General features: G+C 45.7%; 1 protein-coding gene across 1 annotated transcript in view; it reads left to right on the top strand.

Moving 5' to 3' along the window:
* Window positions 1-14,822, top strand: part of LRMDA (leucine rich melanocyte differentiation associated) — a 775,121-nt gene that overhangs the window by 256,147 nt on the left and 504,152 nt on the right. The window contains exons 3-4 of the mRNA XM_007467480.1: window positions 3,085-3,224; window positions 13,739-13,856. Coding sequence (XP_007467542.1) covers window positions 3,085-3,224; window positions 13,739-13,856 — 258 coding nt within the window. The remainder of the gene's footprint in view (window positions 1-3,084; window positions 3,225-13,738; window positions 13,857-14,822) is intronic.

Genomic DNA, 14,822 nt, shown 5'->3' with positions numbered 1-14,822 from the left:
CCCACTGAATCTTAATTCAATGCCACTCCTTCACCATTGCCTCTTAGGTCCCCAGAGTTACTACTCCAGCTACTCCAGCATCATCCTACTCAAGCAGAAGTGTGACAGAAGAAGTCCTACCAGAGAAAGACAATGCTCTTAACTGATTGCGGTTCAAGTAACCTACGTTTGCAGGTTTTATGAAAATGTGTGACCGTGTGACTCTATTACCAGAGCCTTTCCCGGGACCCTGGAAAGGGCCTATGTAAGCGTGCAGCCCTCACGCACAAGCTCTGTCAGCTCTGTGGCATGTTTACGTACGAAGATTTACTCACATTAGACTGGGCCTACTTCCCTGGATGGTAGAAAGCAAGGCTTCCCATCACTAGTCACCAAATGTTGAGGCATGACTGGGACTTCAAGCCAACTCCATTGCCCAGTGTTTCCCTAACTTGAAGATCTTGCCAGTTTTGAGTTCCATTCCTTCACGTTCTCACCTTCATGAAGTAGATGAAGAAAAGGTGAAGCTTTAAGGAATTTGTCTCTAAGAGGGAAATAGGTTTGGCCTGGACTTTGCCGTCCATAGCAGAAAGGGCTTCCCCTGGGTTCTCTAGGGCCATTGTCCACATAAATGCTTCTAATCACCTCACGTCAACACATCAGCGCCATTTTGGCAGCCTACTCTCTTGCAGTCTCACAAAAGAAATACTGCGCCAGCAAGCAAGAGTGATCAGCTGTCTGGCTGCCCCCCTAGAACTAGCACCTGGCTTGAGGCTTCTGGACGACCTGATGGGCATGAGACCTAGTGCTCCTTGGAGCATCCAGTGGGTCCCCTGTGTGGGGCAGAGGATTGGAGAGAACCTTGAAGGGGAGAAACCAGGACTGGGGCTGAGGCCCATGCAGGTCCAAGTGAAGGCATGGGGTATCCTACCTGAATGATGCTGTTGGCCCCTAGGCAGTCCTGGTACTGAACTACGACTGAAAAATTTTTGAGGAAGACACTCCAAAGCACGGGGGCCCCTGAGGTGCCTCTGCTTGGGTCAAAGGGCAGCACTTGTAGAGTACTGGCAAGATTCCTTTTTTTTTTTTTCTTTTTTTAATGTATTGGTAATGACTGTGAAGGATCCAAAGATAGAACCTGCTGGAAAAGGCAAGTTTTCCCTGAAATTGTTCACTGTCATTTTAATTGGTTTTATTTAAATGATTTTCTTAAAGAGTGTGGTGACTGAACTTTAAGAAGTAGTAAGTGTGATGACATACATTAATGTTTTGACTCCTGGCCACTTAAACCTGCTGTATTTCAACCTTACCTCCTTGGTGGGACCTCCTTTCTCATCTTTTCCATGTGCTCCTTTTCCCATCATCCTCATTCCGGTGATCCTTTGTGGTCATTCCTAGATGTCATTGGTTGTAGATTTGAAAGGTTGATAGCTTTGTTGTCCATTGTCCTGTCTTTGTTTAGGAAATGGGGCGGGATGTTGGCAAGTGGAAACCCACACTGGATGAGGATGCTCGACCCTCTTTAACTAGTTTTCCCCTTTGGCTTGTGAGCTTTGCCTTTTCACTGTCTTGGTCTTGCTCCCTCCCAGGGTCTGGTGCTTTTTCTTGTATATGATGTTGACATAGCTTGTGTATGAACAGTGCTTGAAGGAACTTAGTTTGGAAAATACAAGGTTGAAGGAAGATATGTGAGCTTCAACCATCTGAAGGGCCATCACGTGGAAGACAAGAATGACTTATTCTTTGTGACTCCCAAGTAGCGAAATGGGGACAGTGGGTGGGAATTCGAGGAAGATTCAGTCCCTGGGGAAAGAAAAACTCTCTTCTTATGGTTTTTAGAGGTAGAATGAGCTTTCTTGTGGTGACCCTTTGGCAAATATGTGAGGGACTGGATTCAGACATTGGTTGGATTTGGAGTTCAGCTGACAAGCTGAAGTATGAGAAAATTGGGATGACATCCCACGGTTAGAGAGTATCGTCACAGAGTAAGGGCAGCCCTTTTATTTCATCTTTATTTTCTCCTGGAAATGGTATCCTGAGTCTTTGACTCTTGTGTGCTGCATCCACCATCATGTGTTTAGCCCCTGTATGCTCTGCTGGCATGCATTCACTGGCAAGGACCCCGTTCTCTCTGCTGATACTGGCTACCTCTTCTCATTGATAGGCCCCTGGTAGTCATGCCTCTGTTCACAACCTGCTGAATCAGCTTGCCTAGGGCTCAGCTCTCTGTATGTGGCTTGGGAGCTGATGTGCGGACTAGTCCTTCCCAATGCCTGTGCTTCCCTGAATCTATGACTCTTGCCTTATTTGGTCTGGGGTCTCAGTGTTTATCTTGACCGAACAGTGGGTCCCACTGAGGGCATGGATCATGGAATACTCTCACCACTATGCCCCACCTTTTCTTTTTCATTCTGTCCTTCACAGAATATTGATTTGACAACAGATTCTCAGGAAATGCTTTCCGACCTCCCTGCCTTCACTAAAACTGTCCTGTTTGTCTTCTCCCCCTAGCTTTGTTCTCCTTTCCACCCAATCCAATGTCTCATTGCCACCAGTGAGGCCACTGAGCAACGCCTAGCTCCACAAGAGGCTGTCAGGTCGTAAAAGATGCTGCTAATCCCTGTTTGCGTCCGTGCCATTCCCACGTTTTAATGATGAATTTCTCCCTAAAGGAGAATGAATATATTTCTGATGAGGCCTTTGGAAGTAATTTCTTGCTTTCATTACTAGAAAAAATAAAGTTTTATGGAGCTGCATATTGTAAAATATTTTACTACGTGGAATCTACCCTTCATCATTTAAAACAAAAATAGAACTATATAGGAAAGAAAAGTACAGTGAAACAGTTAAGCTCATTCATTCTTTCTTAAGTGATCTGGACTTAACCTCACCTGCCCAGAGACAAGCTGGGCTGTGTCCCAAACAGTAGGAGGGAAAAACTAGCCATGCCAGACACGCACAGCAAGTTGATTTCAACCCTCACCCATGTCTTGTTCTGGGAGCAGACAGGACTCAATCAGCTGCTAGGCTGTGCCTGTCAGGTATGGTCTGTGCTCCTTGCTAAGCCTTTTGTCTTTCTGGACCAAGATCCTTAACCTTTGTCACATCACTGACTTGGAGTGCCTGCTTGATCACCTGGCAGAAGTGACACCAGCTCTGGAGTACCTCAGCCTGCTGGGAAATGTGGCATGTCCCAACGAGCTAGTCAGCCTGGAAAAGGATGAGGAAGACTACAAGAGATACAGGTGAGTATCTAGGGGTTTGAGCATCGTGTGAGAAGGGAAAAATGACATCTTTGGGGAGATAATATTATATTCTGGGGTGCGTAGTAGATGTAAGTATCAGTGGCCCCTTCATGCTGTATTAAACTTTCCCCCTTGGGTACCCTATAGCCAGGGTCTCCCTTCATTGAGGGTAAACAAGAGTCAAGAAACATGAAAAGATGTTGAGTGGTATAGGACAGGCATTGACAGACTTTTTTGTAAAGGGCTGGATATTAAATATTTTATGCTTTGAAGGTCATATGTTCTCTGTCACAGCTATTCAACTCTTCCATTATAGTGCGTAAGTAGCAATGAACAGTTGGTAAATGAATGGGCAGTGCCATGTTCCAATAAAACTTTATTTACAAAAACAGGCAGCAGGCCAGGTTAGACCCATGGGCTATTTTTTGCTGGCCCCTGCTCCTTGCCCTAAGACGTTCCTGTCTGCTTCTGAGTCACTATTTAGAGAGAGGGTACTTCCCACAAAGGTTTAGGGAGCTTATATACAATCCCAAGAGGAAATCCCATGAGGCATATGGCTTTGTTTCATAAAGCTATGCCTCCGTGTCCACCAACAATGGGATTTGATGGGCTCCAGGTAGAAATGCTTTTTTTTTTCCTTCTCTCAACTTCTGAACCATCTGCTTTGAAATACCTGATCCAAACTCACTTCTCTTTAGGGAGTCTTTTTGATCTAACCCATTTTACTAGACTCATTTTTCCTCTACACTTGGAATTCTGTATGCTCGATCTTTTCATATGTGTAGTGTAGCTTTTCTCTCCATTATGATGTGAGCTCTCATTAACACCCCACCTGAATCAATGTGGGAGGGAGGGAGGGAGGGAGGGAAGAAGGAAGGAAGGAAATGTAAGGCATGTAGGACTACTGGAAAATAAGTTTGGGAGGATTGGGGAGAAAGGATAATGGTTGGAGAGGAACTGGTTCTCTTGGGGTTCAGATTTTTAAATCTGTGGTGACCCACGAAGGAATGTAGTTGAGGGCATACATTTTATATAAAGGCAAAGCTGTAAGAACTAGTGAAGGTTATTGAACACTGTGTGTTAAAAAAAACATACATTTACATATACATGTTAGCAAGAGTACAGCAGAAATTCAGCTGTACTTCTCTACGGCGAAGAATTTTGTAGGGATCTTAGACTATTTTTAAGCCATCTTAGAATAAAGCTCTATCCCTACTTCAAAAGAAATGCCCTAAATCTTTTTTCCTCATGAAGATTTTTATTTGGGATGTGATACTGTCAATTTGAATATGATTTCTATTAGGAGAAATATGGTTAATATCCAGCGAGTGAATAGTTAAAATTTCTAAATCAACCTGTTAAGTTAATCACTTAGAACTTACTTTTCTTCTTTAACGTTACTCTTATCAACTTTGAGTAATTTAACAGCTTGATTTCAGCTACGAAGGGGTCATTTAAAACGTTTTATCTTCTGGCAGCAACTTATTATAAGATATATCTTGGAAGGGTCAGGAGGTACAAGAAAGTTCTCTCAGTTAACATTTTTAGTAAACCAAGAATTGTTTGGGAAATTCTCATTTGTTTTTTGACTTTTTTCTTTAGATTTCTGGTTTTAATGCTTTAAAATCGCCCAATACATTTTATATATGTACATATACATGCATGTGTGTATATGTGTATATACACATATTCACACACATTCATTCTTTCATTCACTTATTCATGGAGTTATATGTGAAATGAACTGTAGGTGCATTTTTTTTTTTCAGAGTGAGGAAAGTCTCCCACTCCACCTTACTCTGTTCAGTCTCAAAGAGAAGGTTGTAAAGGAAAAAGAAAAGCTAATACTATTTTTGTTGTTATTGTAACTAGTCGCATTGGAAAAAATACTTAGATCCATGGTGTAAGCTGTCAGATCAAAAGATCTGATGTGGAGTCCAGCTTTGCCAGTGGGACCTTTAAAATGGGGAGGACAGTTTAGATCAGTGACCCTTAACCAAGGCTATACTTGTGAATCATCCAAGGCGTTTTGATTCATTTAGTGCCGAATGCAACAAAATAGTCAATAGGTGACTTTGATGCTCAGTCAAGAACTACTGGACTAAGGGATACTTAAAGTCCCTGTCAGCTGTGGTGTTCTGAGATACTGTCCTCCCAAGCAGTTGCAGTTCCCCCTTGACCATCTCATACCATTTTATATATTCCATCATGTATATTTCTCTGACTACTTCATGTATGTCGACATCCAGAGAATGGCTTCCAGAAAGTCAGGACTGCGTCTTCTTGCCCTTTGAAGCCTCATCAATACTGAAAGTAGCGCTGGCTGTGTAATAGGGACTTGGTAACTGTTTACAGGAGGTGGCTTGAAATTACTGTTCCATCTGAGAAGCTGAGTACTTGAAGAGAAATGCAGGGCCCTTTGGGCACCTTGGCTGCCCACTGCCTATTTAGAATTAGATGCACTTGGATGTCAACAAATGCAGTTAACAAGCAAGGAACGATCCTGCAGAATCTACCCAAGTGTTGGTCATTGGGTCATGATTCTTTAGGTAGGGCTTGATTGTAGAACAGTGATCGTTCTCCTGGGCTGGCCTGGGTACCCTCCAAGCACACCTTCCCCACTCCAGGTCTGTTAACCCCTGGAAGCTGTGGAGGGCTGGGGCTGGGGAGGCTGTGTGTTAGTGCACATATGTCAAGGTTGCCATGAGGAGCTGGATTCTAGAGGCCACACACAGCCGAAATCACATCTGGTCAGAACTACCTTAGAAAATCCATAAGTCACCCACAACACCAGCAAAATGCTCACCCTCTGAGAGAGACAGGAACTAAGAACAGTGGAGGGAACATTCAATGTGGGCCCACCCAGTTATACATCAACTGCACGGCCTCTGATGCTTGAGTGGAGTGGCGGGCCTGTTCTCTAGCAATTCTAGATTTTTTATTTCTTTTACTTATTTTTTATTTCTGCTTTAACAAGCACTGTCACCCTTACATTTGGGTGAGATGAATGGGTGGATGAGGGAGTTCTGTTCAGTGGTCTGTCAGCAGCCCTGCTTTGTTCATCCTGGAGTCTGTGCTTCATTTGCCCCTGAGAAATCTTAGAGTTTCACAGTAAGACTTCTGAATCCTGAGTTCCTGTGGCATTTGGGTTTATACAAAACAGTGTAGCCACCATTTGTTTCCTTTTGGTAAAATATTTTCCTGGCCCTTCATCCCCAAAGCGTGAGGTCAGCCTTCCGTCTAGCTGTTACCCAGAGCCTAATAGTAGGGCCTCTATGTAAATTTATGGGACGTTTTCACTCGAAAATTGCTTAAAAAATGAATGATATTTCTACAGTTTACTGTTTTTCACTTTTAAGTACATTTTCTGACAATATGTCTTCTATTAATCATTGAAACAGTAGTAGGAGCCTTAAAGGAGTGTATTCAGAGGCAAGAACCCGTGGTTCATTTAGTGCTGTCTAAAAAAATTTCACATTGATTGGCATCCTCTGTGGTTATGTGATGTAATATTTATAATATGTCACCCAGCCATACATCAAAACAAGTACGTCTCTTGTTTCATTTCTGTGAGATACGTTGATTTCAGAAAGGTCAGTCCAGTTTCAGGTTACATGGTGGACAACCACTGGACCAGAAATGGGAAGTGACCAGATTTATGGAGCTCTTGGAAATGGACCCACAGTTGCTTCAGTTTCTACTGATGCTTCCCTCCCCTCCCCCACACATCACCCCTTTTCCTTCCTCACTTACCCCTGTGCACCCAGTTGGATTTTCTTGGCACATGTCCCAACAGTAAAATGGGCCCCTTAAATCCGTGAGTGAGCATGAACATGCTCCCAAGTTGTTGAGCAGTGCCCTGGTCCTGCTGGGGCAGGAACTAAACCAGGCCTGGGGTTTCTCTGTGCCGTTCATCACAGCTCATAGCTGTTAACATGGTGAGCTGTTATAGCTCACCGTGTTATTACAGGCGCTGAAACGTGCCCTTGCTTTGCCATGTATACACAGTGGGCTGCTATTTTGGAATGAATGTCGAATGGAGGTGCATGCTGAATGGTGGTGCTGGACCTGAAGATCCAGCAGCCTTCAGGACTGGGGCAGGAAAGGATGGGGAAGCCGAGATGAGCCAGGGGGCCACCACTGTACTAAGGTTCCCCTTGGGGCCTCCGGTGGACTTGAATACTGGCCAGACAATAAATCAAGTATGGGGAACTTGGATGCCCAGGACAGTCTATTTCTTGTCTTCCTTTGTTATTCTTTTCTTTCCTCTTACTGCAGGAAAGACAGTAGAGTGGAAGTCAATGGTTCACAAGTGCTATACCTCAGGCATCAAATAAGGGAGTTGGTCTCATGGTCTCTTAGTGCCCCTTCCTCCACTAAATCCTTCTGTCACTAAGTCCTTCACTCTCTCCTGCCACTCCAATCTCTGGTTGGCTTCTCCTTCCTCCCTCCTCCTCAGTAGGCCCCTCTGTATTCCTTACAACTTGAAATTATTTAAAACGTGACACCCCTTCTTTGTCGCCTCCCAGGGAGCAGCCCTGGGGCCTGCCCAGTGTCTGTCTCACTCAGCCAAGGGGAAGGAGGGAGGGACCTGCCATCGTCTGCTGGCCGTCTTGGGCTACCGGCATTTCCCAGCCATAGAGGAGCTGTAAAACTTGTGGCTTACATAACCCAGTGAGCATTTTCCAGCTAATCTGCAATCTGGGCTTTGAAGATCACAAGAAAGCAAAGGTCACGACCCAGAGATCAAAGTGACAGAAGCCCACAGCGTAATTGCTGGTGACCCTCTGTCGAGAGCCTTGGTCTGTCCTGTGGGTGTATTGTTTGCACTGAGACTTCAAACGTGCTGCCGGTGAACGGTGAGGGAAGTTAGCTGGCCTCGGCCGGTCGTCAGGCATTCATTAATGCTGTAGGTGAGCTCACCTCAACTCATTAGACAGCATTGTCATCTCTCCACTCACAGTGTTTGTTCATCCCTCTGTGGTCTTTATTGACTTTTCCTCAGGGTTCTCCTTCACCTGGAGATGTGAGGGGGTGGTTAGACAAGGAAATTGGAGTAATAAGAAAGGAGGATATAGATGCATTTATTGTAAATTAACTTGGAGGCACATGGAATTCAAGCCAGCTAAAGCTTAAAAGAGGCTGGGGCGGCATGTAGCCCTTTCCCTTCAGGGCACAGATGGAGAAATTGAGGCTCAGGAAGGTGGCAGAGGCTGAGCCAAGATCACACAGCGAGCGAAGCCCAGAGCCTGGGCTCTTCCCTCTGCCCCGTTAGTCCCCACGCTTTTTGTTGGGAAGACCTCCCTCTTGTCGTTTGGTCCACTCCCCGCCCCCCAACACTTGAAAGCTTTGGTCTCTTCCATAAGCTGCATTTAAGCCGCTGCTAACTTTTCAAAATTCATCAGAGACGTCTAGCTGTTGGTCAGTGCTTTTGATCAGCATGAGGTAAGCAGTGTTAACCAAACTGGGTTGATGTCATCCAGTCAAGAGCAAAGAAGCTTGATGTTCTGTTGGAGTGTCCACGCTTTTCTGTTAAGCTTTGTGAAAGTTTGAGAGCAGTTCATGGATCACCCCTTGCTGCCCTCGGGGTCCCCGGGTGGGGCACCAGTCACCAGGTCTCCCCCCTTCCCATGCACGGGAGCAGGAAGGCAGCAAGAAGAAATAGGAAGAAGGATTGAGTGTTGTAAAAGGAAGGGAGTGGGGGGAATCCCAGTGACGCCACATCCGGTTCCCTCAGGATCTGGAAATTTGCTGTTTCTTGAGTAGAGTCTCCTCAGAGGATGAAACATGGCAGCCAGCCTCAGGAGCAGACATCGGAGATCTGTCTTGGTGTTCCTGTGGTTGTGCAGAGGGCCTGGGGAACAGCCAGATTCCCTGGGGAAGCAGATGTGGGCAGAAGACAAGAGCATCCTCCCTTCCCTTTGAAGTCTAGATGAAAAATGCCAGAGGTTTGGGATTTCGGTAGAGAAAATTGATTTGGGAGCAAATAAATAAACAAACAAAAAAGCCTTTCTGCTGTTCCTTTTGTCCCCCCTACCAGTTGTAGGTAACCGGTTACTTCCTAAGAGAAGTTCTTTCAGGAAGTGGAGGATCCTCTATGAAAAGAGAGAGAACCCGCAAAGCTCTGGGTGGGGCTCTCACTTCTGGAGAATCTGTTTGCAGACAGAGACAGATGGGTCTTTGAACACCTTCCCAGGGTCCCTGGTCTCCTCTTGATGACCTCACCTTCCGTATCCCAGCCAGGAGGGCCCCTGATTTCACTCCCTCCCCCTCCCAGCCCTGCGGCTTTCTCCCAGCCACCTTGGGAAGGTCAGGAAAGTTGGCATTGCCCTCTGGAGCAGGGGACCTGAGCCTTAGAACTTAGACGGATCTCCTTTCATTAAGCAGTGCCCTGGCTTAACAAGCAGTTTTATAAATCTGAAGCTGTCTCCGGGTGCTGCAGGATTTATAGACGGGGGTTTCTGCCATAAAGTGGTTTATGATGGCTGCCTTCTGTGTTCTTAGTAGCTGTCTCTTCCTTCAACCATTGCTGTTTGCTAATAGCTTTAAAACACCCAGAATTACTTACCTGCAAGCCCCATTCCCGATAGCCCCTGTTGACAGTCTGAATAAGTTTACTGCCCTTTTGTTGTACTTTACCTTCAAAACAAACTGATTGAACCATCAATAGCTCGTGGAAGCTGACAGAGGCATGTCATCTGGACTAGCCCTGGTGATTGCAGGTTATCTGGGGGAGTTAACCTTCCCGCATTGTTAACTGAAATGTTTTATGTACTGTGCAACTTTAGGATATGGCTGTGATAACCCCAGTAACTAAGTAATACATCACAGTAAAGAGATTTTGGTGCAACAAATAACCCTGGATTAAATTTACAAGGGTTGAATTGATATTGTAAAAGCCTTCATTCTGTGGCTTCGGGAATCCTCTCTTGTATTTTTATGGCAAACTTGTATTATACTCAGGATTGAAGCTGCAGCTTTTGACACCCTGACATGACCTAGAACAAAGGGAAATAGATCTCCCAAGACCAGAATGGGACAGGCAGACAGAAAGCCCACTGGACTTATCTCTTGGCAGTAATGTTTGGAGCCAATTCCACACCACCCCGGGACAGGAAGGTTTGGTAGATGTGACTGCTGTCTGGGCGCTGGGTACCACAGACATTGGAGCAGGACAGACCATTAGCAGAACTGAGAAGGAGACTCTTGGTGGCCCTACCAACCTCATAATTCCAAAACTGTTGTTCCTCGTGCTGTTATTTTCACTTGGACAGTGGTTCGCAGCAGGCCTAGTAGCATCAGCCTCACCTGGGAACTTACTAGGATGTGAATTTGAGACTACATTCCAGATGTAGTGAATCAGAAACTCTAGGGGTGGGGCCCTGCGATGTGTGTTTCAACAAGGCATCTGGGGGATGCTGATGCCCTCTCAAGTTTGAGAACAACTGTGCTAGAATATAAGCTCGTTGAGAGTAGAGACCTTGTCTGTTTTGTGCATCACCTTATTCTCAGTACCTAGTGCAGTTCCTGGCAGGTGGTAGCTTCTTAATAATTATTTGTTGGGTGAGTGAATGTGTAAGTAAATGAAAGAAGCCATCTCTTAAGAGACGAACTTTGGGCCCTGAGCTGAGTTTCCGACTGAACTATCTGGGACAAGCCTTCCTAGTGCCTCTCAAACATCTTTAAGCATCGACCACCTGGAAACCCCAGGCTGGCCAACAGGTTGGGAGTCAAGTCACCTCTAGTTTCAGGGGTGACTGGCAGCCTATTCCATGTGTGTTTCTTTGGTTCTAAAAGAAGAGTGCTCTGAAAGCAGCAGCTCTTTGTCATCTAAAATTTTTAACTAGCTTAAAAGCCAGCACTTCTCTCTCTCTCCTTTGATTTCAGGGCTGTGATCCAAAGTGGGGCAAAATGACAACGTGCTGTCTGTTGTCACCGTGGTTCCTGCCAGCCCTGTGGAGACATCTTTCATTCCATCATTAAACATTGGCTGATTTTCTAATACTGATGTTTGCTTCCCCTGAATATTCATCTTTTCCCACCCTACACTTAGTGGGTGTCTTTACTCCTTTGAGCGTCACTCCTGACATATTGTTTCCATCTGTACGTGTCTTTATTTGAAAGAATCTGTTGTCATCAAGACTTTGCTGCTACGAGCAGAAGATGGAAGTTTTTTCTGACACTGACTGAGGCCAGTGGGAGTTCTCCTGGAGGATAGAAAGGTCATTTGGGCCTTTGTAGAACTTTTCCAATTTAGGGTAAACTTAGGCGGCATTTGGAGAGGGAAATGCTCAGGGAGAAGCAGGAAAGAAGGTAGTGCGTAGTTTGAGGCCAGGGAGGAAGCAGGAAGTAGATCGTCAAATTTCCAGGACCTCAGATGTTGGTGTGGAAGTTTCAGGGGAGGAAGAGGATACGCAAGAGAATTTAGAGTATTTTGACTTTAAAAAAGAGTAATATGAAGGCTGTGATCAGAGGCCTCTAAGGCTGTTGTCTCTGGCACCCGAGTGATCAGCTAAATCTTTTACCTGGACAAGCATATGCGAGGCCGTGGGGTGATGTGAGACCACCTGATGAATGGGGAAGCTGGCCTTGGGAACCCAAGGCTTTGCTGAGGAGGGAGGCCTGCTACACACCCCGAGTAACATGTGCACTGAGAAAAAGCTCAGGGCTTGGGCTGCTTCAGGGCTTTGGATCTTTGAAGCCTTCTTGAGATTTCCTGTTCCTCTTTCTTTGTGCTCCCAGAGCTACTTTGTGTATAACCTCAAACTTGGCACTTACCTATGCTGATTTCTAATTTCTTTGGGTGAGTCTTTCTTCCTCATTACACTAAGACCCCCTTTTAAGAGCGGGAACCATGTTTTAATCACCTCTGTATACCTAGGGTCTGGCACGTAGTAGGTGCTTAAGAAATATTTGTGCAACTGAAATGAACTGGTATTTTATGGAGTCCGTTCTAATGCTACTTTCCTAAATGGTGTGAGGGTGAGGGAAAAAAAAAAACCTGGTCCCTGCCTTCAGAAAGCTCATAGTTTAGGTGAGGACATTAACTGAACACCAGCCAAGCAATTAAAAAACAATAAAATGGGGGCTTCCCTGGTGGCACAGTGGTTGAGAGTCCGCCTGCCGATGCAGGGGACACGGGTTCGTGCCCCGGTCCGGGAATATCCCACATGCCGTGGAGCGGCTGGGCCCGTGAGCCATGGCCGCTGAGCCTGCGCGTCCGGAGCCTGTGCTCCGCAACGGGAGAGGCCACAACAGTGAGAGGCCCGCGTACCGCAAAAAAACAATAAAATGTTAAATTGCAGGGTGCTGAAAATGCCTCCTGGGAGTGTTGAGAAGGGAGAAAGCAATGCGGGCTGCGGGTGCAGGAGAAAACTTCCTGCGGGTTGGGATTTGGAAGATGAGTGGGTACGGAGGAGGCTGGGTACAAGGAGAAAAAGTCAGATTCCCATGGAAATGATTTATTGCTCTTGACGTTGGGTCCTCAACTCTTCTTCCTAAGCAGGACAGGGTCTAAACAATTGCTCCTTTGATTGATGGAGTATGGGGGAGAGCATCTGGGTTGGTGACTACCATTGAGGAAGGAGACATATAGGCAGGTGTCTATATCTTTTATATATCTATTTATACGTTTATGTACCTGTCTCCTGGCCAGGCAAGTCTTCTTGTCAACTCCATACACCTGCTTGATAGTTCATCACACAAGAGGTCAGTCATTGGGTTATCCTTGGAGGCCGTAATGGATCCCAAAGACTCTTTGCAGGGGGATGGAGACCATATAGCATTTTGGGGGCTATTAATATCCCCTAGAAACCAACTCTCCTTGTTTCTCCTTGATGGAGATAATCTTCATAGTGCCAGTGTAGAAGTAACTCAGTGATGATGAGAAAAAAGTCCTCAAGACCCCTGTTTGATTCCTCAAGGGAGCGTTTCTCAGCTATGTGTTTCTTACTGCTATCCCAAAGTTGTCCAGGTTATTATTATTATCTTGATGGCAACTTAAAGTTTCTTGTCTCAGCTTCAAAATGAAGACTTGCTGTTATCTCAGAGATGAGAATGATCCAGATGACCCATAGGAATGGCAGTGACATTAATGGTATGATCAGGTTGTAGGTTATTTTCACTGAGAACTTCTTGTGTAGCAAAGATGTTGGGTCCATTTTTCAGAATGGTAGAAGGTAAGCACGTTGATAGGATCTTACTGGCTAATCCAGGTGTGTGTGTGTGTGTGTGTGTGTGTGTGTGTGTGTGTGTGTGTATCTACCTTTGAGTCAAGAGCAACCATTGGTGTATATTTTGAAAGTTTAGTTGTGTATCTGTGTAAAATAGAACCATTTGGATTTCCCCAAAGAGTGGTTATTCATTCTTTGTGAAAGAAGAGAGGAGAGGCAGGAACCAAGGTCTAAACTTCTGAAGACCTAATGGCGTGGTTTCCTGCTCATCAGACAAATTTCATGAAAGCTTGAGGCTGTCACCCCAGTCTTCCTGAGTTACCTCTGACTGTTCTCTTCCAGATGCTTTGTTCTGCACAAGCTGCCCAATTTGAAGTTTCTGGATGCTCGTAAAGTAACCAAACAAGAACGAGAGGAAGCTTTGGTCAGAGGGGCATTCATGAAGGTGGTGAAGCCCAAGGTAAGCCCTCTACTGTTTGTTCCTTGCAAGGATTTATGCCTCACATGTTGGGTACTCTTTGACCCTGGAGGAAGTCCTCCTCTGTGTTCAGAATGCAGGAGGGATCTCGCACCAGGATTTCATCCATGGATATACTGTTGGCCAAACAAGAAGTAGAAACTGGGTATAAACTGGGCCTTCCTGTGACCCAGCCTAGGGGACCTTATTGGTAAGGTTATTTTAGGCAGATGGCTCTTGTACCAATAAAGCAGCATCATACACAGCCCAATGGTGATGTTCCTGGGGAGGATTTCGGGCCTCCTGGAAGATGTTTTATTTACAAGCTGGGGCCTCTGCAGGTCTGTAGCTGGAAAAGGAGAAACAGGAAAGCATTGGGCATTTACTGTTTCTCAGCGGGGTAGATTCCTCTAGTGCCTCAGAGGGGGCCCTTCTTTCTTGGGACCAAAGGGTAGCTGGGGGAGAGTGATTTTCTCTTGTCCACAGGTGAGGGCTCAATAGCTCTTGGAAATATTGTTGGCAGGGAAGGCGATTTTTCTGACATTGTGATCTGGGACTGGTGTGTGCTTCCGTAGTGTAGCTCCTGGGAATGCTGTTTACTGACCTTTGCTTCGCCAGCTGAGTCTGCTTCGAGGCCATGGGATTGAACGTGGCGTCCTCTTAATGATAGCGTTGATGAGGCAGGGGAGATTTGGCTTGGGGTCCTGGATTCAGACACAAGGAGATTATTAAAGGCATGGGCTTGGGAGGAGCTGGGATCCTTCTGTGAAGCCTGAGGCTGGAGAATGGACTTGATGACCCCATTGGAGGTCCCTCACTGCTCTGGAGCTCTGTGGCGCTACGGTCACTTCCTGTGGGATCGTAGCTAGTGTGTTGAAAACACTAGCCCAGAAATCCTTGAGGTCTCGTTTGTCCTCACTGATTGACTTTGAGCACTCTGCACATGTATTGGAAGTGATTAAGAGGGAA

This window comes from Lipotes vexillifer, unplaced genomic scaffold (genome assembly GCF_000442215.2).
Source record: "Lipotes vexillifer unplaced genomic scaffold, Lipotes_vexillifer_v1.1 scaffold865, whole genome shotgun sequence".
Classification (NCBI taxonomy): Eukaryota; Metazoa; Chordata; class Mammalia; order Artiodactyla; family Lipotidae; genus Lipotes; species Lipotes vexillifer.
This window is presented reverse-complemented; position numbering and strand designations above follow the sequence as displayed.